Source organism: Mya arenaria, chromosome 10 (assembly GCF_026914265.1).
Source record: "Mya arenaria isolate MELC-2E11 chromosome 10, ASM2691426v1".
Taxonomy (NCBI): Eukaryota; Metazoa; Mollusca; class Bivalvia; order Myida; family Myidae; genus Mya; species Mya arenaria.
In genome coordinates, this window is record NC_069131.1 from 48240681 (window position 1) to 48266908 (window position 26228).

Genomic DNA, 26228 nt, shown 5'->3' on the forward strand with positions numbered 1-26228 from the left:
AGGGAACCTTGACAACATAATTTCATGTTAATAATATGTAAAAAAACATACCGTAAGGTCCACAAAACGGGATATATTATTTTTAAGTCAAAAGTTGTTTACTTTAAATACCAGTTAAGTTGTTTATTATTAATTCCAACCGACAAAAAATTGTGTGTTTTTTTATAAATACCACCCTAAAAGTGTTCTAAATTATAAAAACTAGCCTTAAAATGGCGTTAACTATATAAACCAGCCTAATACGTTTAGATATATGGTACATCTATAGAAACATGATTTGTGTTATAATGAGTTACAGTCGAGACTCGCTATGTCGAACTCTGTTAACTCAATGTTCTGGTTATGTTGAAAAAAAAAATTCGAACGTGTTAGGTTCACTTTGACATGTTTTGTATTTCGTAATTTTCGAATGTTCTTTATCTCAAAGTATTTTCCGAAGTCCCAATGACTACGTAATAGCGAGTATTGACTGTATTTCATTTGTCATTTTTGAAATTAGTAAAGTCGTTTCCACTTTCATTTCGAATAAAAAAATGTAGATGGCCTGTCAAAATACCAAGTCGAATGCATTCAATCGGTTAAGTCAAACAATAGTTTATCCATAGAAAACATGGTCAGTTTGTTTACAGTTGTTCGAGATAACGGCCACCAAACCCGTCCAGGTGATGTTGGAAGTGGATTTTGGTACCCTGGGCATCAGTGTAGTTATTCTACCGCCTGTATCCCAATATTCCAAACAGTTTTTGACGCCAGGCTTCGGAGCAACAGCTATAATTTTGGAAAGGTAATTTTGCGTCCAACAGTGACATGATGTTTTAAATCTAATGAGTGTGTAGAATACAAGACATTACTAATAAATAAGTATGTTTTCGTGAGTGCGGGTGGGTGTGTGGTGTGTGCGTGTGTGCATTGGGGTGGGAGGGTATGTGTGGGGGCGTGGATCAAATAAATAAAAGTCCTTTTCATGGGTATATATGTTTTACGTATCTTTAATTCGTAACATCTTCACACAATAAAGAAAAAAATATAATTATCTACTTTTGATTGTATCACAATTGATCGATATTTTTTTCCGATGTATAGATGTCTGTGGAATTGATTAGATTTAAAAATACTTGTTTACAAAAACCGTGTTTCTCCAAAATGTTACGTTAAATTTACGTGAACGTGTTTTGCAGTTCAGACGTTGACAATACAGGAACGGTAACGCAGGGATTAACGTCCATCGAAAGTGTGAGGGCGCTGACGTATGACATACCGACGTTTTCGCTCACAGTTTTCACTGATGCTGGCAATTATTTCATTTTACCAGGGGACTCCTTTTATGATGACCTGAATCAGGTAAATCAAAACCAAATAATAAGGTGAATAATTACCCAATAATAAGGTGAATCAGTTCCCAATAATAAGGTGAATCAATACTTATTAATAAGGTGAATCAATTCCCAATAATAAGGTGAATCAATACCCAATAATAAGGTGAATCAATTCCCAATAATAAGGTGAATCAATTCCCAATAATAAGGTGAATCAATTCCCAATAATAAGGTGAATCAATACTTATTAATAAGGTGAATCAATTCCCAATAATAAGGTGAATCAATACCCAATAATAAGGTGAATCAATTCCTAATAATAAGGTGAATCAATTTCCAATAATAAGGTGAATCAATACCCAATAATAAGGTGAATCAATACCCAATAATAAGGTAAATCAATACCAAATAATAAGGTGAATCAATACCCAATAATAAGGTGAATCAGTTCCCAATTATAAAGTGAATCAATACCCAATAATAAGGTGAATCAATACCCCCAAATAAGGTGAATCAATAACCAATAATAAGGTGAATCGATAAGTACTTTATTTATTCGTTAAGATGCATTCTCACAAATTGACAGTTTTGACCTTTTTTATTTTATTTTTTTGTCTCAGAATCAGCTGATTTTGGCATTAGTGCCTTTAATTCAGTCATATAGTATAACTCACAATAGAACATATCTCAATTGTTTGGTAAACTGCCAAATATTGCATTTATCTTAAAGCATTAGTTACGCTTTTAGCTATAGAACAATTTTCAGACGTTAATATAAACACTGCGATCTGCTCTTTTATCAGCAGTCTTATATCACTGGTTTCCAAACATTTACGCAAACATTGGCTCATTCCAAGACAAAAACAAACGTCAAAACAATAAATCTGGGAAAGTGCAGCTTTAATGCCGCGACATATACAATTTGCATACACTCTCAAAAAGTGTGTTTGAAAACGGTACTCTTCTGCTCATATCACAGATTTGAAAATAAATCAGAGAACCAGTATTCGATACAGGACTAGCAATGTGTAGAACGCTAGAAGTCTAAGGTTCCGATTTATGGGGTTTTGAAACATGTTTAAAAGTTTTGCTTGAAATAACAAATGCATAGTTTTGTGTACAACTTCTACAACATGATTTTGCATTGTTTCTAATATTCTTCAAAACAATGATACCGCAGATAATCATATGTCTGTCTTGACTAATTGATGTTTCACCGCATATGTTAGATCACTATCCACCGTGTCGTTTTATTTTCAAAGTGAGATAGTTTTCGAATGGAACGGACCGACGAAACCGCCTCCGTATGGGGTTGTGATAGTTTCAAAAGATAGTTTCGGTTTTCGTAAAACAAACGGTAACACTGTTGTTGTTTTTATTTTAAACTGTCACAACGAATACACAGTTCGCGAAACGAATACAAAACTAAAACTAGTTTACTACCAACAAAAACCTTTTATAAATGATATTTAAACACGATTCACAGGTGTGTGTGCAGACAAGCGGGAGCGTGAACGATACGATTGATAACGACTGTGATGGATTAGCTGACGAAGAATCGTGCTCCGCATACCCGGAACCGGGAAATATAGGTATGGCCTAAGACCGCATTTATTTTACTATATGTTTCATATCGGTATATTTATGCGAAAAACTACAGAAACAAGCTCAGTAGCAAAAAGTTTAAACATAAACCCGGTTTAATGGCACTGGGCAAACGCCAAAGACATAGAACATAAAAACAAAAAATCACAAACAAGAAACATGGAAGAACAGCACAAAACTCCACAAACAGCACAGTGCATACATACTATATATAAAAAAACTAGGTATGTTTATCAAGGATTGTTAGGTACCGCCTTGGAACGGTCAGTAAAATGTAAATTTACACTAACCTGGCGTTTCACTTTAAATCAGTCCCAATTGAAAAACAAGTAACTGGCTGCCGTAGAACAATCCAAGACACAAAATTTAATCACAGGAAAACATAGTGTTGACAAATGCGGTGTATCACAAAATTGAGTAGTAATACATGAGCCTGAGGTCAAGACGGAATAAGGCTACAAACAACCAATTTACATAGTTCCACAAGCAATGATTTTTCAAATTTGTACACTGAAAACTACCTCATTTGTTTGCAATACAGTGTCAAATAATGTTAAGCTCTATGCAAAAAGACCACTCGTTTCTTCTCTTTCGTTCAACTTTAATACAATATTGATACTTGAACAAAACAAAAACTGTATTAACGTCCGGATCAACCCGGTCAACGGGGGTAGATAACTGTGGTCTTGAGCCGTTTGGGACACTGGGCGTCAGTGAACACAGGTCTGTCCGAACGTCTCTGATTTAAACGTAACCCCGCCTAGTGGGTATTACTTAGACCTCGCATTTTGAGATGGCATACACATTTGTATTTATCAAATCTTCTTAAATTTCATTTATTTTGAAATGTGCTAATGCGGTTGTTTATCATCTACGCAGACATGAATATGTATGGAAAGGAATGATTAAGTTTCTCAGAACGTTGTAAAGCTCCCACTTCCCACGAAATTCACTTTAAACTAACCTGAGCTGCAGATGAGAAGAGACTCTGTTTGTAAGGAAAATGAGTATCTTGAGGTCGTCAGGCGCGTAGCTACGGCCCATTGGTATTACGCAGATCAGTGCGGGACAGCATATTAACCCCTTTACCCCCTACCCCCCACCTTTGGTTTTTATTTCAAATTCGGGGGTTTTTGTATGGCAAAAACTTCAACCTGTCAAAATTTCATTTCGCCACAGCGTATTTGCGTACAGTCAGCTACGCACCTGGTAGTATTAGTAAGTATCCTAGGAAAATACTCAAGTCAAATCTCAATCTCAACTCAATTTATCACATAAAAGCATAGTATGGTTTAAAATCGTGCATGTTTTTTATACTTCGTGCTCAGGTGAGCTATTGTGATCGAACTGTGTCCGGCGTCCGTCGTCGTCGTCGTTCGTCGTCAACAATTTGACTGTTAACACACTAGAGGTCACAATTTTGGCAAAATCTTAATGAAACTTGGTCAGAATGTTGCCCTCAGTAAAATCTTGGACAAGTTCGATATTGGGTCATCTGGGGTTAAAAACTAGGTCACCAGGTCAAATTAAAGGAAAAGTTTGTTAACACTATAGAGGTCATATTTATGATTGTATCTTCAGAAAATTTAGTCAGAATGTAAATATTAATGATCTCTATGTCAATTTCAAATCTGGGTCAAAAACTAGGTCACCAGGTCAAATTGAAGGAAAAGCTTGTTAACAATCTAGAGGTCACAATTATGACTGTATCTTCATGAAAGTTAGTCAGAATGTTTATATCAATTATTTTGAAGTCAAATTTAAATCTGGGTCATGTGCGGTCAAAAACTAGGTCACCAGGTCAAATCATAGGAAAAGATTGTTAGCACTCTAGAGGTCACATTTATAAATGTTTCTTCATGAAAGTTCATCAGAATGTTTATATTAATAATCTCTAACTCAAGTTTGAATCTGTGTCATGTGTGGTCAAAAACTAGGTCATTAGGTCAAATCATAGGAAAAGCTTGTTAGCACTCTAGAGGTCACATTTATGACTGTATTTTCATAAAACTTGTTCAGAAAGTTTATATTGATTAGCTCTAGGCCAAGTTCGAATCTGGGTTATGTGCAGTCAAAAAATAGGTCACCAGGTCAAATAATAGGAAAAGCATGTTAACACTTTGGATCACATTTATGATCATATGTTCATCGAACTTGATCAGAATGTTATTCTTGGTGATCTTTAGGTAGAGTTTGAAACTGGGTAATCAGAGGTCAAAAACCAGGCCACTAGGTCAAATCATAGAAAAACTTTGTAAACACTGTAGAAGTTACATTCTCTCTTTGATCAGCATGAAACTATGTCAGAATGTTTATATTTATGAAATCTATGTCAAGTTTGAAACTGGGTAACGTGAGTTCAAAAACTAGGTCACGAAGTCAAATCATAGAAAACATTGTTAAAACACTGTTGAGGCCATATTTTCTACTTTATCTATATGAAACCTGGTCAGAATGTACTTATTACAGCAAGGTAGGGTTTGCAACTGGGTCATCCGTAATATTAAAAAAATCATCCGCGATATTAAAAAAACTTGGTCACTAGGAAGGATCTAAGTAATATAGTTTTTAATTCCAGCAGGTATAAATGTTTTGATTCCATACCTCATGATTATATGCAGATTTATTGAAAATATACTCTGTAATTTAATAAAAAAGTCCTTCCATGAGGTAGTCAAAAGTATGTTTTATAAGTTTTCAATGTTTCGTGCATTTTCATGTAGAACAAGTGTTTTAATCACACTCACTGCTAAAATACATTCTGAATTAAATGAAACAATTTTCATGTTTATACTCCAACCATAACAAGAACAGTAAATAAAAATTTACAAACAAAGACAAGTACGCATCCTTTTTAAGGTAGCAGACCACTAGACTGTCATTTCAAATTCTCTAAAACTGTAATACCCTCAACTTTAATATTTAACATGTAGCATTGAAAATTAGTCCTTAATTTGTTTGAATTAAGTCCCCTCTCGTTGCACTTTTCATCGCCCTGAAAAACACTTATTCCCTCCCCCTGTCACAATTGGCCTCGCCCTGAAAACACTTATTTCACACTTGAATTGGATCAGGTGAGCGATACAGGGCATTCAGTGCCCTCTTGTTTAAAAACGTAATTTCTCATATAATGTGTTAATAAAAAGATTTTGACAGTGTTTCAAAGAAAACTAATTCTAGAGTAAAAATATACTTGAGTAATTGAGGCAATGAATTGTACACATAACATTTTTGGCCGTATAGTATGTTTCGCTTGGAATATAGACCAAAGGTTTAAATCAACATATTTAATAATATAAAAAAAATTTAAATGTGTAAAAAACAGTATACATTTTTAATAACTTTTGGTGCAATGTAGTAAAACGAATTGAGACTGAGATTGAGATTTGACTTAAGTATTTTCGTGATATTTGGGCCTAGAGATTCTAGAGGTCGTATCGCTAAAAATCGTATGAAAGATTTCGTACTTAGGAGCGATTATGAATCTTTGTACAGTAGAAAATCACTCCCAGGGAACGGCCCGAATACTGTGAAACGTTCCTCAGACCTATCCCACATGATATTCACATATGAGCTTTGACAACCATGATAACAGATGACATATTTTTTATTTCAGATTTTGACTTGGATGGTGCCTTTAATGAAGATTGTTATGAAGGCGAAGGTAAAAATAGTAGTAACTTTTGTTAAAATGCAAGCTCCGATATATATATGTATGTATAGGATAACAGTATATTGTATATACGATAAGCTGCTCTCATAGTTGACCATTGATTTCAATGAACAGCTCTAGCGGTCCCATAGCGGTTTGAGGCGGCGCATCCGTAAACTCCCGCCCTTTACGCAACTGTAAAACGCTCCAATGAAAATACTTTTAGATTTGTGAGCAGAGGGGAAGAAATTTGAAATTTAATTCTGAGGGAACTCCCGACTAACATCATATCCTTCAACCTTCCCTGGTAGGTCTCGATCAGACTGATATTGCAAAATGTTCTCTCTTCATTTTTAGACTATCTGCGATTGTGCGCAGGTAGTCTTAAGACCGCAAACTCTAAAGAACTACTTCTTTTCATGTCGTTTTAACCCATTTTTTTGTCTCAATGCGCTCTATGTTTAGCAGAATGACGTCGAAACCATAAAAATAGATTAGTTGTATTGCGGTCCGAGTAAGAGTTCATGCTTGTTCGGCTATTTCCGCGCTGTATTTCTGTATCCCGGCGTATTATTTTTAGCAGAATATAACTATTTTTAGATTGCTATTTTTATCAGATTAATGTGGGTCAAAATAATGGAGGCTCTGGTAGGAAGGTAACATAATGATATTAACTCTGAGTTTAGCCCAAGATGTTCCAGAAATTATTACTGACCGCAAGTGTCCAACCGCCTGCAGGGTTTGTTATTATAACCTGACGTGACCTTGAAGTACGCTTATTTGTAATGGTGTATATTTGATATTACTTTTATGAGATAAGAAACAAAAATTATTGTCTGAATGTCAAAATAGTTATATCGCAGGTTTCGCGTTGCTAATGCTTCAAATACTATGATTTGCCTGCTAAACAATAACAAAATACACATGTACTATTCATTCTATGATTTTTAGGCGTTTATATTTCTAATAAGACGTTTTATTTTTTTGCATAGCTTTGTTCCGGTGTATTCTTGGCATAGTTTTAGACATTAGGCTTTCAATTTATATTAGCACATATGCGGCCCTGATACGACAGTTAGTTATGCATACGATTGGGATTACGACGATTGAAGTGACTTTTACATATTAAACAAAATGACAAAAGACGCCATAAAATAGATATTGATGTGTTTGTTTTCTCGCCCAATGTTGGCACAAGCGCTCTTGACCCTCTCGACCTTTCACTTTTATCTGTGTTCCCTTCACCCATTTCCATTGTTCAAATAAAATTTGCAACTCTCACATATTTGCCCGCAGATAGTCTTTCAGCGCATTCGCGCTTTGATTTGAAAAGTATTCATAATCAAACTCCCTCGCACGATACTCCCCTGAAATCTCGACACGCACAGTGCCAGTGGGTTTTATAAAATTGCCGCTAAATAACAGACTTTTATTTCCCAAACCTCTTTACACACAGTTCCAACGGCCACAATAGAGCTCACACTACCGGTAAGCATTCTGCTATGCGACACGAATGCGACCACGACATCAACAACGCCAACAATAAATGTCACTTCTAGTACGCTTCCAACGCCGGCCCCTGTCCAGGGAACGCCCTCTATACCTACGGACTCGCCTCCAACTGTTGTCCCGTTTACCACGGCCAGTCCTGTTATATCAATAGCAACAACCACCGACCATTCTGGAACAACTTCCGGTGAGGAAAAATGCCATGTACAGGTTGAATATGATAGGTTTATTTTCTGATTAAGTATATATTTTAAATCTAATTCAGGATTTGTTTTAACTCTCGACAAAATTGTTCAAATGTTGAAATGAATCTTCAGACAACTTTGTAAAACTCATAAAAAAATCACAGTGACAGTAATGTGATTGGACAGAATTTCAAAAAACCGAGAAGGAATACTATATTAAAGGGGCGCACTGTTTTTGCGTGACAGTCGACACTCGCTACGTTGAGCTCTGTTATCTCGATGTGTTGGTTTTGTCAACCTTTTACGAATCTGTCCGGTTCAATTATACACCTTCTGTTTGTCGGTTATATCGAAGTGTCGTTTTCTTGAAGAAGTTTATTCGAGGTCCCAGCGACTTCGTCATAGCGAGTTTTGACTGTATATATCCTTGGATATTCGTAAAATCTGGGAGCATGCAAAATGTTGAACAAAATGCATACTTTTAAATGTTCTTTAAGCATTTCGAAACAAATACTTTTTAAGTTATTAAAGTAAAATATCAGTCTTAGTTTTTCAGTCGTCACTTATCTTACGGCGACTTGACTTGTATAACCATATAGGGCGTGGTATAGACGTCGAATGTATACAAATCGATTCGTGTGTGTGTGACTGATCTTTAATTGTGTGTTCCTGTAGCCCCCGTTAACACGTGCTTCACGGAATGCATGTGCCCGTGTGGCTGGCTCAGCGGACCCGCAAACTACACAGCCGAGGAGCTGGAGGAAGTCGTGGAGGCCATACAAGAGAAACTGCGGGTGAACAAGGAAAAACTCAGTTCGTCGGTAAGTGACATAAAAAGTTCTCGTTAAGTTTATATTATAACAAGTTATTAAGCGAATTGTGTTTAAAGCTACACTCTCACAGATTGACCGATGTGACAATTTTTTTGTCTTTGGAATAAACCAATTGTTGCGTAAATGCAAATGTTTGATAACGGGTGAAATGAGACTGCTGACAAAAGATTCGATCGCACTTTTGACATTTACGTTCGAAATGTTTTGTGGCTAAAAGCGTTACTAACGCTTAAAGAAAAATGAATGTTTCGGCATAAAACATCAATTTTCGGAACGTAAATAAGAAAAGTACGATCTGATTTTTTGACAGTATTCTTTTATTACCGATGTTCAGACATTCATGCAAAAATTGGTTTATTCCAAGACAAAAAAAATAAGTTGTCAAAACGTTCCATCTGTCAGAGTGCAGCTCTAAAAAGGAGGAACTCATATAGTTGGAAAGTGAAAACTGCACTCCTAGTGATGTTTGTAAATACAACCTGTATATCTATTATAACGAATTGCAATTAAACACTCAGGAACATGACTCGTCTGTTACAGTAGTAAAATTCCTTTTCGAAGTTTAGTTAATACTGAATTATTATTAGCAAACTGAATGTAGGACACAGAATAACTGTAAGCGAAATCTGCATTCGGAACTCCTCGGCCATTTTCTTCGAAAACAACCTCGGATGTATGCCTGTACATCAGTTGAAGTAGTTTTTTTTAATTATATCTTGCATTAAATGTCGTGTTTTAGAGTTGTATTTATTTATCTTAGTTTAAATTGATTGTCAGTAAAGTGTATGATTGCAAACATAATTAAGATTACCAAGAATTAAGTCATAAAGTTTAACTGCTAAATAAAATTACTACGCGGATTTACTTGCAGCGGAGGTAAACGTACCGCTTTTTTTTGAGTATGTGAATTCGTCCAAATACATCCGAGGTTGTTTTCGATAAAATTGGCCGAGGAGCTCCAAATGCGAAATCTGTCGTCCTATGTATGATTATCTTAAACTAGTTCAGCTACCTGTGGATACACATGGGGTGTAAGCAAAATCTGTCTGCCGAGGTTTGGTTATCCTGAATCCAGTTCAGCGAACTGTTGATACAAAGAGCGGTTCTCAGCTTGTTTGTCAGCGTAATCTGTCTTCTTAGTGTTCACGGTGCATATCCATATCGGTACCCTCTTTGCGAAATCTACTGAAACGGTACCCTCTTTGCACATGCCCCGGTCATTCTCTGCTGCGCATTTACTGGCTTGTTGTCCATTGCCGATTTGTTTTCAGCAGAGAATGACCGGGGCATGTGCAAAGAGGGTACCGTTTCAGTAGATTTCGCAAAGAGGGTACCGATATGGATATGCACCGTGGTGCTGGCAATCTCCAATCTAGTTCAGCTGACTGTGAATACACTAAGAGGTTCTCAACTCGTCTTTATGCGAAATCTTTCATCTAAGTTTTCGTCATTCTGTAACCAGTTCAGCTAACCGTGGATACATATGGGATTGTCATCTAGGCACGTTTGTTACTGATTTTTTTCCTCATCGACTTTACTAATTAATTGACTAAACAGATGGTTAGGAATGTGCAATCTACATTTCCTCGGGTTTTTTTTTACTTTTCCAGTCAAAACTCGCTCTGTCGAAGTCGTTGGTAACTCGGCAAATACTTCGAGATAACGAACATTCGATATAACCGAAATACAAAACCTGAATTACTAAATCGGACAAAAAGATCGAAAAAAGTTCGACATAACCAGAACATCGTAAAAACAGAGTTCGACATAGCAAGTTTCAACTGTAATTTGTTCAAATGAGAAGACTTGTGCTGCCTAAAATTTTTAATTTCAAATTGTAGGTTAATTGTAATTTAATGTGAACATTTTTTTAATGCATGAATGCGATACATTACTAAGAATTCATTGCTCTCCAGCACTTCAAAGTCTTACCGCAACATTGTTCTGACGCCTAATATTTCTTTACTGAGTTTAGACTTGCTCACTCTATATATCGTCTATGCACTGGCATCGGTTTGGTGTGTATGCTTATTCATCTTCGCACTCGGGCCTTGTCCATTAGCCGAGTGCTCCGATAAGATTAATTATTTTATGTTTTTGGAGTATAGTGTACAGACAGAATGTAACCCTGGCTAGAGCTACCCTGGTTCTTTAACGTGCACCAGTGTATAGCACTGTCACACGGGACACACCATTTAACGTCCCTCCCGGAAGACGGTTAGTATTTGTTTATAGGTGCGGCGGGGAATCGAACCTGCGACGCCTGGATTGACGGTCAAGTGTGTTACAATTAGACCACGCATCCGCCACACTGGCATCGGATTTTCAAACTTAAATTACATATTCTCACATGGTACTGAACGTTTCGCTACCAATGTCATTTCCTCTAATTGCTCTATGTCATCCAGTGACAATATTAAGACTGAAGACATGGCATACATATGTAAAAAATAATTGTGAATGTTGTGTGATCACTATTTTGGGCGGCATTGCCCATGAAAGCATCTAATTTCAAAGATGTCATTTTATGGAATTAGAGTAAAATATCAAGCATAAACGGGTGCATTTGTGTACCACAGTAAACCACATATGTGTTGCTAGTCTCTATAACTTATAAAACGTTATGATGATATTTACTAGATTCGGAAGCTTACTAGTGCCCCGGACGACCGGACTTCCTCTGCGGTGATTGGATCCGCGGGGCTCGCGTTTCTGATTGTCTCGCTAGTTTTGGTGCTGCTGCTGGACGTCTCAACATTGGCCGCTCACTTCCGGCAGCTTCGTGACAACCTCCGGCAGGTTTTCAATCGGAGCTAGGGACGCGTTTTGACGAAAAGAAAAAGAACTTAAACTGACCAAAGACCCGAGCGATTTCTACACACCTTCAAATACTGTGTAAAGGCCGTAACTCAAATATGTGTATATAGCGGTCACGTGACCAACTGACTGTAGGTCAGCTAACATAATAAAGCAAAATTTAAACGGCACCTTGTTATAAAATCGATTCGTTTGTAAGAGACAGGATAAAGTGTATAATGTGTGCATTTTGTGTTGTTAATAGAACTTATGTGTCTCTCCTATCGTATTGTTTAGACGTCGAGCATTTGAACAAGCTAATGGTTAAGTTAATGTTACATTTATTCGGTTTAAAGTGTTGGAAGGGGGGTTGAGTACTCTCCAAAGAATATTTTAACAATGTCTTTTCCGAAATGGCTCATGTTGGGCGTTGGTTTGTTTTTTAAATCTCCAAAATTATACTAGAAGATTTACTTGGACGAGTTTAATGGTAGCGCGCCGGGTGCCATCCACACCCCCCCCCCCCCCCCCTGGATCCGCATGTGAACTCTGTTTAAAGGCTAGAGCCCAAAGGATATCAACGAGAGACACATAACGTATATAATAATCTAATATAAATGTGGGACATGCCGTTTGGTTTTTAGAGTCAATATTAAAGGACCAGTCTTATCGTATTGATGATGTTCTATGTACAAATCGAAATTAATACTTCTGTCTGTCATACCAACGATCCCACGACTATTTACCTCTACATCAGTAAGCGTGAAAGCTCCAATAGGTGTATTTAGTTACCGAAAGCAAATATGCTTAAAGTTTCGAAAACAGTTTTTGATTTTAATGGTATTCAAATAATTTAAAAGCAAGCATTGATTTACGATACCTTTTTAGTTCAGATCGTAGACAAGAATATGGTCTGTATTCAGTGACGTCTTGTTGATTAAACATTAAGCACTTGGTCGAAATAATTATATTTTAAAATCTATTATTTTATGCCCTTGATTACCGCAAATATTTTATTCTTGAATAAATGAGAAACACCATGTTTAAATCCAAATATGTAAACCTCAACTAACATTTCTTTGGGTATGTTCAGATCGCGAATCATCGCATATTAATGTACATGTAAATTAAAAAGTGTTTAAATTGAAGAAAGCAAGACTATTCTGATAAAAGAAACCCTGAAAACTGAATAGCTTTATATATATAATTGTCTTTGTTACGTTTTGAATGTTATGTAGTGTGTATATGTAAAAATTGTTTTCAAATAAAAACAGCAATTCCACTTTTGTGTGGTAAATACATGACAATAATATATTTTAAAATCATTAAAAATTGGCATTTTCTTCAACTTGAACTAGATGTTGCGCAATACCTCGTGTGACCACCATAACTGTTTACTTATAACAGAGAATTCAATCAAACATCACAGACTTGTGTATCACTATGAGAGAGTGTGTCACGAATAAAACATGTGCTCTCATCTGGTCAAGTTTGATGGAAGATGACGCAATTATTTTTGACGTTGCCTCGGCCGACCAATATGATTTCCATTGCCCATATATCCCATACTGGGTCACCTACTAACCCCGTAACGTATATATCACGTCGACCACCTGTTTACATGTTTAAATGTTTAATTTATTCATCGGAATCGGAAAAAGACGCCATTTTGGTACGACATAAATTTTGTGACCCAATATGGAAAAATATGGGGTCACCACGTGATAGTCCTGGGCCAATGACGTTGCGTCATTTGTGTTGGAGGCGTGATATAATTTTCTGCCAGCGAAACAAACAAATATTCTCTACATATAAGTTTAATAATATCATAACTTGTGCAGTCAGTTTGACGTTACGTCATACATGAATAGCTGTGTCAAGTTTATTCATTTACTCGCTAAAAATAAAACTATTTTTAATGTACTTCCTGATACACGTAATTTCCAGCATAATACCGGTAATAGTCAGACGAAAATTGCGACAATCCGCGCTAACTTTTTTTTGCGTAATTACTAAAGTGGATACTAATTAATCGCTATTTGTTGACCATCAGTAAGAGAGAAAAACCCAAACATATGAGATTGTAAACATATTTCCCGTGCCTGCGGGCAAATCCAAATATTGGATCAGAGGGTACGTGCAGACACCTGTTACGAGACTTGCCGGTACGCCTCGCATACACGTGAATGCTTTAACATTGTTGCTTGCATGTCAACAATATTACCTAAAGGAAACAGAGTTGTAATTTATTGCCGTTTGAACTTATTTAGCGGTTTGCAATTGTAGATAAACACATGTAAATACAAATATGACTCAATGGATACAAATTATAATATGATAACAACAACAAAAATCTAGAGGCAAAACCATAATTACCACGGTCTTAAAATCCTTGAAATAGATACATTTATTGAACCATTCTAATGTGTTATTATTTATTTATACAAAGATGTGTTCGAAAATCGTTCTTATTACTCGAAAGAAAACAACATATTCAGTCAAATAAACATGTTTAGTCATATATAATCCATATTCAGTCATATATTACTCAAATTTATGCCTTTTCTCTTATGAATTATGTGCAACCATACACAAATGGAGCTCAGTTTTATTCTGACAGTCTTCATTATCGCGGACAATTGGCAGCTTTCATCAAACTGATTCGTTTTGTCTTAAAACATTCAGTGTGGTTCTTAGACTGTCGGCTGCAAGCCGACAGTCTTTAGAGAGCGGTATTTCAGAAACGCGACTAGTCGCCTGACACGACATATTGAACATGAATATATTAATACACACCACCTGCGTAGCAACAGAACTACTTACGTGAATGTGGGGCGTCAAGTACCTGCTTATGTGTATTTAACGCGTTATTGCCTTTTTTATGACAAACATTGCGTGTTACTCTTAGTATAGTTGTACCGTTTGCAATTTGGTGAGTTTTATTGAACAAAATAATGAAAGTATAGCATTTACATACGAAGTCATTTTACCCTACATCCAATAGTAAGCTACACCACATGCTTGCACCCGTGTGACGTCACACATATCCCGGCATTCAAGACTGACCCGGCAAACCCCGGCAAAGAACTTATTTTATGAATGAAAGCTATTAAGAAATAAATCATACGCGGTTAAAGAGTTCATGTCATGTTATATTTTGTGATATAGCTTTTATGTTTCAAATGATTTTTTTCAGCAGCATTCGAACTATTGTATTTGTTTGAGTAAATTATTTGGATTATACCTATCACAGTGTGTCAACGTTATGCCTATTGTTATTTTGGACTATAGGGTGTAGTTTTTAAAGTCATACACAATATGGCGGCGATTATGCGGAAATGAAATTGAATGTTACTTCGAACACGTTCTTCTACAAAATAACCGACCTGTATTTAGTGCTATTGCTTTAACATCAATCGAAGCAAAAATGGCATCAATGTATGCGTCTAAAAATGTTAAATTTAGATGGAGACAATCCAGAAATGAGCTGCCAGAAAGTGATCGATTTCGGACACGAAGGTACATGTACATTAGTCTGAAATAATAGACGTGTTATACGGGATTCTTCCAATCCCTAACGTCTAAACGGTTTTGTGCAAAAAGCGGGGGTGTTTGAAAAATATTGAAATTGTATTAAGTGAAGTATTTTATGGTTGAAATGGATAATAAAGTAAAGATTTATGTTCATATTTTACCATGGAAGTGCAAAGCTATTTTGCAAACAAACAAGCATTTAATGCATTAAAACACATTATTTACCTTTTCATTAAAAGGAAAGTTGACTGACACAGACAACAATTATGCCAAGTGGAACAACTTGACCCAATCGTAATAATTCGGCCACCTCCGACAAGCTTCGAGATAATACAATCGTAACAACTCGGCCTTGGCCGAACAATCTGAACACCTCAGCCGGTATCCAACAGGGATTGACTATCTCGAAGCTTACCGAAGATGGCGAGTTGTTACAATTGATGGCCGAAATGTTCCAATTGTTGTAAAATTGTGAACTGCAGCCTTGCAAGTGCCCTTCATGTATATATTGTTATGTTTTGATAGAATGAAATGAAGAAAAAAACATCAAACTCATAATTATTTGCTTGATATTACTTTTTGGTTACGGAATTTATATATAATAACATTATCTGGTAATATATCTTGTTTTTATGATATGTTATAGATGCAACATGCTTTAACCCGGAATCCCGATCGGAATAACTACCCACTTTTCGTACAAAACAATTTGTATGTGAAGGATTTGCTGTTTCAAAAATCGTAAAAAAATCTGTCAACGTACAATTATTTGGACTAGAAGGTACATCTAGCTGATCTACATCTCTTAGTCTAAATGTTTGTACGTTGACGGATTCTTTTTACGATTAAAAAAAATGTATATATATATATATATATATATATATATATATATATATATATATATATATATATATATATATGGCAAATCCTTCACTACAACATCTTCATGTTACTTTCAATTCAGAGTTGATTATTCACTAAAATTATTTCGCATTTTTAATTGTTGTTTAACCTGAAACGTCTCAACCATCAAAAAAGAACATATATGCTTCAATAGTCTAAAAAAATAGACGTGTTATATGGGATTCTTCCAATCCCTTACGTCTAATCGGGTTTGTGCAAAACAGGGTGGGGGTTGAAAGATATTGAAATCGTAGTTAGATAAGTATTATATGTTTAAAATAGATGTTAAAGGTTTATATTCGTATTTTAGTAATTACCATGTAAGTGCAAAGATTTTTTTCACAAAACAAGCATTTAATGCATTTAAACACAACCATTTTACATCTATGTAAATCTATGCACCGCAGCCTTGCAGGTGATCTTTATGTATAACAGTTTATATCATTATGTTTTGACAGTATGAAATGAAGAAAAACACTCATCAAACTCATAATAATTCGTCAGCTTTTATTTTTTGTGTACATAACTCATATTTTAGATATATATATAATTATCTGACCCGGAATCCCAATCGGAATAGCTACCCACTTTTGGTACAAAAAAAATGTATGTGAAGGATATGCCATTTCAAAATTTGTAAAAAGATCAGTTAAGTTACTATCATTTGGACTAGTGCTTCAAGTGTTTGATTTATTGTCTCTATAATGTATAGTGCACCTGTCAATTGTAGAGCCAAGCTGGGAGCTGCCTAAAAATCAGTTACCCAGTTAGCTCAGTTTGACAGATCTCTATGCAAGTGTTCACATGGTCGTGGGTTCAAGCACCATACCAGTAGCATCTTTTCTCAAAGGTTTACTTTAGAACCCATCATCCAGGAGTAAACAATTATGATTTTTTTATTAAATATTACAGGCCATGTTCTTTTGTAAACTTTCAGATTGAGAAGTGCCTGGATACAAGGCTTGTATTGTTAACATCAACTAATACATTCAACTGGAACAAAGCTGAAATGGCTGCCTGACCTGACTTAAAAATTGGATGGCAGTACATCATACTAGAAGATTACAAGTATTGGGGTGGACAAAATGAAACCTGAGCCTACCAAAGCTGACAGATTGCACAAGAAACACATAAATGCAGGTATTTACTGAGATATTGTAATTATTTTTTGAAACTTCTCATTGATTTAGGAAGTTCAGTTGAAACAGAGTTGGCAAAAAATGAACAAAGGTATATACATTTTGAATTCTAATTCAAATGAGAACTTTACTGGCCAGCACAGAATGGTAAAATGCTAGTCTACCAATATAAATGTGCCTGGTTCGAATCAGTAAAGCTGATGAATGTACTGGTTGTGTAGCCAGGATGTGAGTAGGTCTGCACTTGGCTGATAATGCATATCATATGTTTAAGCTGCACTCTCACAGATGTTCTGTTTTACCAACTCTTTTTTTTATTTCTTGGTCTTGTAATGAATTATTTTATGCGAATTTCTGAACACTGGACATAACAGACAACTGGAAAAAGGGGATCGCTGCTTTCTTATATTAATTCAGTCAAAAAAGACAACTGAAAATATTGGAACGCTGTTTTCTTATTTTAATACTGTCAAAAGATGATGTTCTGTGCCAAAAATCTCATTATTAGTAAAGCGTTAGTAATGCTTTTAACCATAAAACCAATAGTTACAAATGTAAATATAAAAAACATGATCTTATCTTTTGTCAGCAGTCTTATTTCATCAGTTTTCATACTCCTTTTCATTAGCTTATTCCAAGCCAAAAAGTAAAAGAAGTTGTCAAAACCTTCAATCTGTGACTGAGAGTGCAGCACTCTTACAGATTGAATGTTTTGACTACTTTATTTATTTTTTGTCTTGGAACGGGCCAATTTATGTGAAAATGCATGTTAACCATTCATATAAGATTGCTGACAATAAATTTGTCAGAAAATGTTAATATTTAAGTTCAAAATGTTTTATGCATTTTTCTTAAACCGTTAGTAACGCTTTAAGCCATAAAACCTTTGTTTTCGACCTGAAATATGGAAGTCTGCAATCTAATATTTTGTCAGTAGTCTTATATCACTGGTTTGCAGATATTTTAGCAAAAAAATAGGTCATTCCAAGACAAAAAATACAAAAGTTGTAAAAACAGTAAATCTGTGAGAGTGCAGCTTTAAATGACTAAATGTTCTGATTTGGCTCAATTTCCACCAAAAATCTTATAGTTTTGTGGCATCTAAATGGTTTGTTTTTAACAACATTACATGTGCATATGTATATATTTGTTCTTAAATTTGGATTGGAAGATTCATTCTCTGGAAAGTAGAAAAGGGCATGTTACATACTGTTATCACTGCCATGACAGAAACCATATTGAGGAGCTGGTCCACCTGTAGGAAGAATTGCGCTATTGCTTGGAGCAGCACTATTACCCAGTCATACACCAGCACTTAGTTTGTCATAGGGAGCATTTCTGAGCAGTTATGGAGACCACTAGCTATGCGGGTATGTCATAATCAAAACCTTCGTTTATATATTTTTTTTTATAATTTAGCATCTGTTGAGAAGAAATTTATTTCTAGATTGAAGGCACACACTATAGATTGATGCCCAAAAATATATTTCTTATTTTAATGCATTATCATGTCTAACTCATTTGACTTAAATGATAAAAGCAAAAGAAATGCAAATGATTAATCTGCAGATATACAAATGTAAGCTTTTTTAACTTGGGAAATTGTTGCCACTTGTCTATTATTAATTAAAGAACACATTTATAATTAATAATGTTTAATCTGTACACAAATCATATGCCTTCTTTGTTTTAACCATCAATGTCAAAGAGTCCAGCATGATAATGCATTAAATTGAAAAAAATGCATTAATTTATATGAACCCTTTAAAACAAAGACATTTCCTAAATCCAATACAAAATAATTGAATATTGATGCAGAGTTCAGTTAGAATATAATATAACTTTTTTTGCAGTTGTTGCAGTGAAACTTTCACCAGTGTGTTTTCTGTCGGGATAAAGAGATAGTGTCCAGCAATGAAGACCCAACTCAAGATCTGACCTTGTAAGGCCAATATGAAATAACTGTGTGGGAAAATGGGAAAAACCTGCAGTCAAGAATGCAGGGAAATCATCAAAAGAACAGTGTTAAATTATTCTTGAATAACTTGACATTTATTTTGTTTGACATATTCATTCATGGTGCAGTGAAAACATTCTTTTTTTCTCATTGTTATTTAAATTTAGAATTGATAGGAGGGAACATCACTATGTAGTTTCATGTTCATAGTCAGATCAAAACCCATGTACATGCCCAAATGAGCATTCGAAAATATCAAAATGGTACTTGTTGTATGTAGTGTAAGTTAATTAACATAATAAACAAAAATGTTCAATTAATTTCAATTTATTATGCGCCTTTCAAAGAAGAGGAGTATATTGCTTTGCACATGTTGGCCGCTACGTCCGTCTGTCTGACAGTACACCAAAGCTTTTCCAGGTGATAACTCTACAATTCCTAGACCTATTGTCAAACTTGACATGAAAGTTTGGTTTAACCAGTAGATGACCCCTTTTGATTTTAGGGGTAATATGGTCAAAGGTCACAGTGACCTTGAACAGGAAGGTGTCAAACCATACATCTGACTGATAAGTTGACAATGCCTGCACCTATGGCCCTCAAACTCAACATGGAGGCTAAGTCTGACTATTAGAAGATCCTATTGATTTAAGGGGTCATTGGGTCTGAAGTCAAGGTCACAGTGACCTTGAATGCTAAAAGGTTGTACTAATAATGACTGGAAAAAGCCTGCACCCATGGCCCTTCAACAACTTGACTTTGGGGTTGGGCTTGACCAGTAGGTGAGCCCTATTGATTTGTCACAGACCATTGAACGCAAAAAGCTTGCCTGTGTGACAACTCGACAAAGTCTGCACCCATGGCCTTCAAACTTGAAATTTAGGTTTGGGGTGACCAGCAGATGACCCCTTTGGATTTGGAGGTCAAGGTCACATCTCCAATATTGGTCATTAAAACTATGTCATTTACTTATTCCCTGCTGCTAAGAGGATACATGTTTATCAGCAAATATCAGCCATCATCTGAATATGAGTGAAAACTGTACCAACTACCCTCATACTTTGAATAGCATAATCTTAAAACTGCCTCAAAGGCATCTTTTGTCAATGAAAAAACAGCTGTCATTTCGGTCCATGCATATTTCATTCAATTGTCCAGATATTCTTGACAACATGGCAAGCTAATTAATGCTGCAGGTTTGAAATTTATGACATAAGTTTTTTTTCTTCAGCACCATGCAGATTTATTAACACTTTTATAATAAAAACAAAATAGAAAACAAATTTTAAAGATATTAGTTTTTTTCATGGTATGATGCCACAGCACCATGCAGATTTGTTTTCACTTTTATATCAAAGAAAGTAACTCGAGCACAAATTTTGTAGATATGTGGACTCTGTTGATAGAAGTTCTGGGAGGCATTTTTAGGCTTGAAAGAGCATCATTTTAAAGTTATATTTTTATTATGTCCATTGAATCTTGGGTATAGTTTGTATTGTATTTGCATTTTAAAGACATTGGCTTCAACAGACCCTAATGAAATTAAGGAATGTAATTGCTTACTGAAACTGTTATAAGCGACGTCATAAATTGAAGCAATTTTAACATAATGAATATGCATTCAACTAATTTAAAGCGGTTCAAAATTAGGAAATTTGAATTAAGAATCTTGTAGGCCATTGGATACATGATTAAGTAGGGCCAATATATTTGTACTTATTATAATCACATTTATCCTTCTTCATCTACCTTAAAGAGTGTTCATCATTTGTATGAAATCATTTGATCACGTTTCATTTGAAAGAACTTTGCGGTAGTGTTTGCTTGCTTCAGTTACGTCACCGACAGTCTTGCAGCGCTTTCAGCGCTTTGATTGTACATATGCGGTTTCATCCATAGCCTCATAATGGTCCGTAGAATACTCCGACACAACGCTTTGGGAATCAACTGTCTCGTCGTGTGTATTTACATATTCTTTTTTAGAAGTATCGTCTTCAGTATTAACGTAATTTTCTTGGGTAGACGTTCTGATATCATCGTCATTGACGTACTCTCTCTGGGTAGAAGTTCTGTCACTATCGTCTTCTGTATTGACGTACTCTAATTGCGTTAAAGTTATGATACTATCATTGTCTGTATCAATAAACTCCTCTTGCGTATCAGATGACATGTTACTGCTTCGAAATTGCTTGCCCTTGTGGGACACTGTTGACGAAATCATACTTTAACATTAAATTAAAACATAGTATATGTGTCGAAAATTAACCGACATAATGAGTACACATGGTTATGTATATAGAACCACACAATTCAATATAAAAACAAACGTAGTCATAGCGTCCTTATTTTAAGAAAAACTAGTAATTATGTACACAAATGTGCAACTATTTGAAAAGATCCATGTATATATTTAAACTAATAATGTAAGCAAACCTGGCACTAAATAAGCATCATCTTCTGCAATATCTACTGCGGCACCCTCACCTACAAAACACGACGGTAAACTAACAGACGTAATCGTAAAGAAAATAAAGTGAAACCCAAATGCCTTAAGTATCGTTAGTTAAAGAAACTTGAATTTATCCGAATATTATATTACGGAAACAATTATTTTTGAGAAGTTAAAAATTACCAACTACCTACATGGACTTTGTTGACGTTGATTTGCTTCCAGCTGTTCATAAGCTTGGCCAAATGTTGGATCAGCATCTTTAGCAAGTGATGTGTAAACTGAAATGGAAAGGTAAAGTTTGATGGCAATTAAACTGTGTACGTGCGTGCGTGCGCATGTACAAGTGTATGCGTGCGCGAGAACCAATGACAATGTATGCGTGTGTGTACGTGTGGTAACGCGTTGAAAACGTTAATAATGCTATTCAAATCGTTAAGTTTATAGACAATATTTGGGCATATTTCAACATTTGTTGAAGGGTTCCAGCTGTCAGTACCTTATTTGTAACAATTAAATGATTTACCACACTTTATTTCGTCATAAAAAATTCATTTTACAAAACATGAGCGCGAACCCTTTAGACATGTAACGAATGGTCTAATTTGCTTAAAAAGATATTGGAAAATATTGGAGATGTAATCACGTGGTCAATGGTATCACGTGCAGGCAATAAAATAACGATACAGAAATACACACATGACTTACATTAACCGCAAAAGTATAACATGTTTGCAAAAAGTTCAAAACTAGTGAAGAACTTAATATCATATTTTTATGATCATGTCAATAAGAGACGTCCGTGAATAATATTCTATAATAAGTCATTTAAATTAGAAAACAATATCGTGTCTCTTTACAATAAAGTTTTAATTACTTTTTTTAAAGTTTAAGCCAGGTTGGCGAGTGAATTCATGTTAATGGTAATCGGTTATTGAATGGCTGATAGAAAAATGGAATAAAACTGACCAATACTTTGCATATGAATAAGAAACTGGTAATACAAACAGTCACCGTTTTTTTTAATCTGTATACGTACTTGCACCGCAGTCGTGTTTTGTTCGAGTCTGAAACATGAATAAGACGATATGTTTTAAAAAAAATCGTTTCATCTTGCGTAAAAAAATTAAGACTCCCGTTTTAACTTCTTTTTACACTGAATGTACATTTTTGAAGCAAAGGATGACATATTTAATGGGCGTTTTGTTGATACAAAACTAGTTTCAATTTTTGTTTCAAGCGATAAGGTAGTCTGGAAACCTGTTTCTTGAAGTAAGAAATGCATGGTTTTGTGCATGGTTACAACGACATGGTTGGGCCTCCGCGTGTTGCATTTATCCCTGTATTTCTTCAAAGCAATGATATCGCAGATGGCCGTTGGCCTAATTTAATCACTATCCGCCATGTGAACTAGTTTTCGGATGTAACGAACCGATGAAACTGCCTCCGGAAGGGGTTTCGATAATTAAAAAAACAGTTTCGGATATCGTAGAACAAACGATAAAACTGTTGTTTTTTTACTTGAAAGTATTGCATTAAATACACAGTTCGTGAGACCGATATAAAACCAAAACTAGTTTATTACCAACAAAAACGCCCTCAGTGGATTGATCGAAAAATAAGAAACTAGTTCCTTAATCATCGTTGTATAGAACAAAACCTGCTTGCTTTCAAAAATGGGCACTATTTTCAATCAACTAACAATTACAAACCATTTTTTAGCAATCATAGCTTGATTTTAGTATTAAAATAGTTAAGCTATTTCAATCAAACTTACAATCACTTACCAATTTTTTAGTAACCATTTGCTTCCTTCGTACCAGCGTATAATAAACTCCTCCAATAACAAGGGCGATAACAACAAGAACGGCTACCAATACAATATACCAAGACGAATTTGATTCTTCTGGCTTCCCTTCCGCCTCACCAATGGACTTATTGCTATGTACACATATAACTGTTGCATTTTCAATTTCAATCACTGTTCCATTTTTAGATAAGCATTTAAGAATTTCTTCTGTACCGTTACTATCCAATAAACATCCCGTTTCGCTGGTGGTATTACAACCCGGGAAATATTCGTTTGCGTTACGGCAATCTTTGATGCTTTCGTCATTGTTATCCAACTTGTATAAAGACACATCTGTTTCGTTGAAATCCTCACACACATGACAGCAGAATCGATTGGCTGATTCGTTCGCAGCAAAAAACCTGACGCTTTCTATCCGACATTTTCCCTCGGAACTGTTTAAACTGTTGTTCGGGTAAATATGAAGGCGGAAACACACATTTTCATTGTCGTTTTCCTGTGTGTAATTAGTAGGGCATGAATATTCTTCACGTGCACATCCGGCGTCGTCAGACTGGCATAGGCAATGCAGAACAGCTGCTCCCTGACAATAAAGTGGCTTTGGTTAAAAGCATTAAAGGGACTAAACATCAGATTATACAGTTGCAAGAAAAAGAGAAACTTTCAAACTTAGATACTGATGTATCACATCGCTTACAACACATGTGTCTTTCGCAGTGTTTGCGTATTTTTCCAATTCAAATTTTACTGGTGTTGTCTACCACGTAATTTCCTGTCAATTCAAATATTACGTCGAAATATGTATTTGTACTAATCACGTGACTTTCGCATGCTAAATATACACACTTTAAACTTGCAAACCATAACGCACTAATTTTAAACGGGTTTTCTCAGCTGTGAGAGCGACAAAATATGCTTTTTATCTTGTAAAATTATGTTTTATCAGCCTCATACTAGCTTGTATTGAAAATTCTAGGCTTGTTTTGTCGAAATATTTTATTAACAAATTTTGTGACCATCTAGTGTCTAATCCCTTTAATCATGTTTGCTGAAATTATTGATATATAGGAAGTAAATAGTATAATATTATCTCATTATTATATATGAGCTAAAGGTAAAGTTATGAATTGGTCTTAACACCTTCCATTTGCAACAAACGTATTAGATGTTATTATTATTGGTTTCCCATTGTTGAATATTACATCTAAAAATAGAATTGCATGATATATGATTCAAAAACGTATCAACTGCACTTTACGTTAAAATCATAAAGTAAGTGAGACATAGAAAACCAAACAAGAAACATATAAACAAAATAATTTTAAATAGAAAGTATGTTATAATATGCACTAACTAGGACGGCCATCACTTGTAGATGAAAACAATTTATGATAAAGATGTCCACTTTAGCGATTATATAGGACTATTATTTAATCAATCTCTTACCCCAGAAATATAATCCGATTTAGTTATATTCAATACAACAAGAACAACGAAACACAATGCATGTATATTGATCATATTCAACATAAATCTAGCGTATACGAACGTGTGCAATTCAATGTTAAATATTAAACTCAAGTTTATCAGATATTTTAAAATTTCACGGTAGCCCAGTTTTGCTATTGTGCAAGCAGACGATAGCAGTTTGAAGAGGTTTTATTCATGATCAAGGCGTATATACACTGTATTGTATTTCCGATTGATGACTAACTATATCTGCACAAAAGTAAATAAATTAAGCTTAAAGTTTAAATTTTAAGTGAAAAGATTATAATGGTTCCGGTCGCCAATGTTGACGTGCATAGATTCACGTGCCCCGTCAATTTCTTTATAGTTTTTTAAACTGTATATAACGGAGGAGGGTGTTACACCAACGCCGCTCAGATTTGTCGGTTTTACGGGTCATTTTGAGCGGTATCCCGATTGTCGATGATAGGTACGACTAATTCAACAAGCAAGCATAAATTAGAGAATTAAGTGACTTTTGCTTCGAACTAAATCCTCAATATTTCAATATTTTCAGAGAATACATGCAGAAAGATAATTGGGTGTAAGCCCCGTGAGTTCCCCATAGGTCGATCACACACGCACATGTACAAAAACACGCACACACACGCGCGCTTGAGCAAATCCACGTACGTACGCACCCACGCATACAAGCACAAACACACAAACACATACACACATGCGCGCACGCACACACACACGCACGCACGCACGCACGCACGCACGCACGCACGCACGCACACACACACACACACACACCTAAACAAATACGTAGTATTCTATCCGGCCTATAAATGATGTTGATTTTTTCCGGCCTTTTGATTGTTTGCAGCCTTATTAGGTAAAACTATTGTTTTCACTTACATCTTAAACATTGTTTATCCGAGCGTGCTTGCGCATTGCTAAAGCTTAGTTCAAGCTGTTTTCTCAATATAATAGTGCATTGGTCAAGGTAAGAGAAGGTTGTTTACGAAAGCGTGGTTATCCATGTATCAAGCCCAGTGTAGGCTGTTTTCCCGAGCGTGGTTTGC

General features: G+C 35.4%; 2 protein-coding genes across 2 annotated transcripts; one reads left to right on the plus strand and one right to left on the minus strand.

Moving 5' to 3' along the window:
- Positions 1-863: 863 nt before the first annotated feature.
- On the plus strand, positions 864-12060 carry LOC128204761 (uncharacterized). Its single transcript, XM_052906166.1, has 7 exons — positions 864-871; positions 1179-1341; positions 2803-2908; positions 6538-6585; positions 8030-8269; positions 8943-9088; positions 11741-12060. Exons 1-7 carry the CDS (start codon positions 864-866, stop codon positions 11915-11917), a joined length of 888 nt encoding a protein of 295 aa, XP_052762126.1. The 3' UTR covers positions 11918-12060.
- Positions 12061-20660: 8600 nt separating this feature from the next.
- Positions 20661-25312, minus strand: LOC128206169 (uncharacterized). Its single transcript, XM_052908472.1, has 6 exons — positions 25135-25312; positions 23666-24271; positions 22918-22945; positions 22073-22159; positions 21863-21913; positions 20661-21634 (listed from the first exon to the last, which is right to left on the minus strand). Exons 1-6 carry the CDS (start codon positions 25216-25218, stop codon positions 21291-21293), a joined length of 1200 nt encoding a protein of 399 aa, XP_052764432.1. The 5' UTR covers positions 25219-25312; the 3' UTR covers positions 20661-21290.
- Positions 25313-26228: the final 916 nt, after the last annotated feature.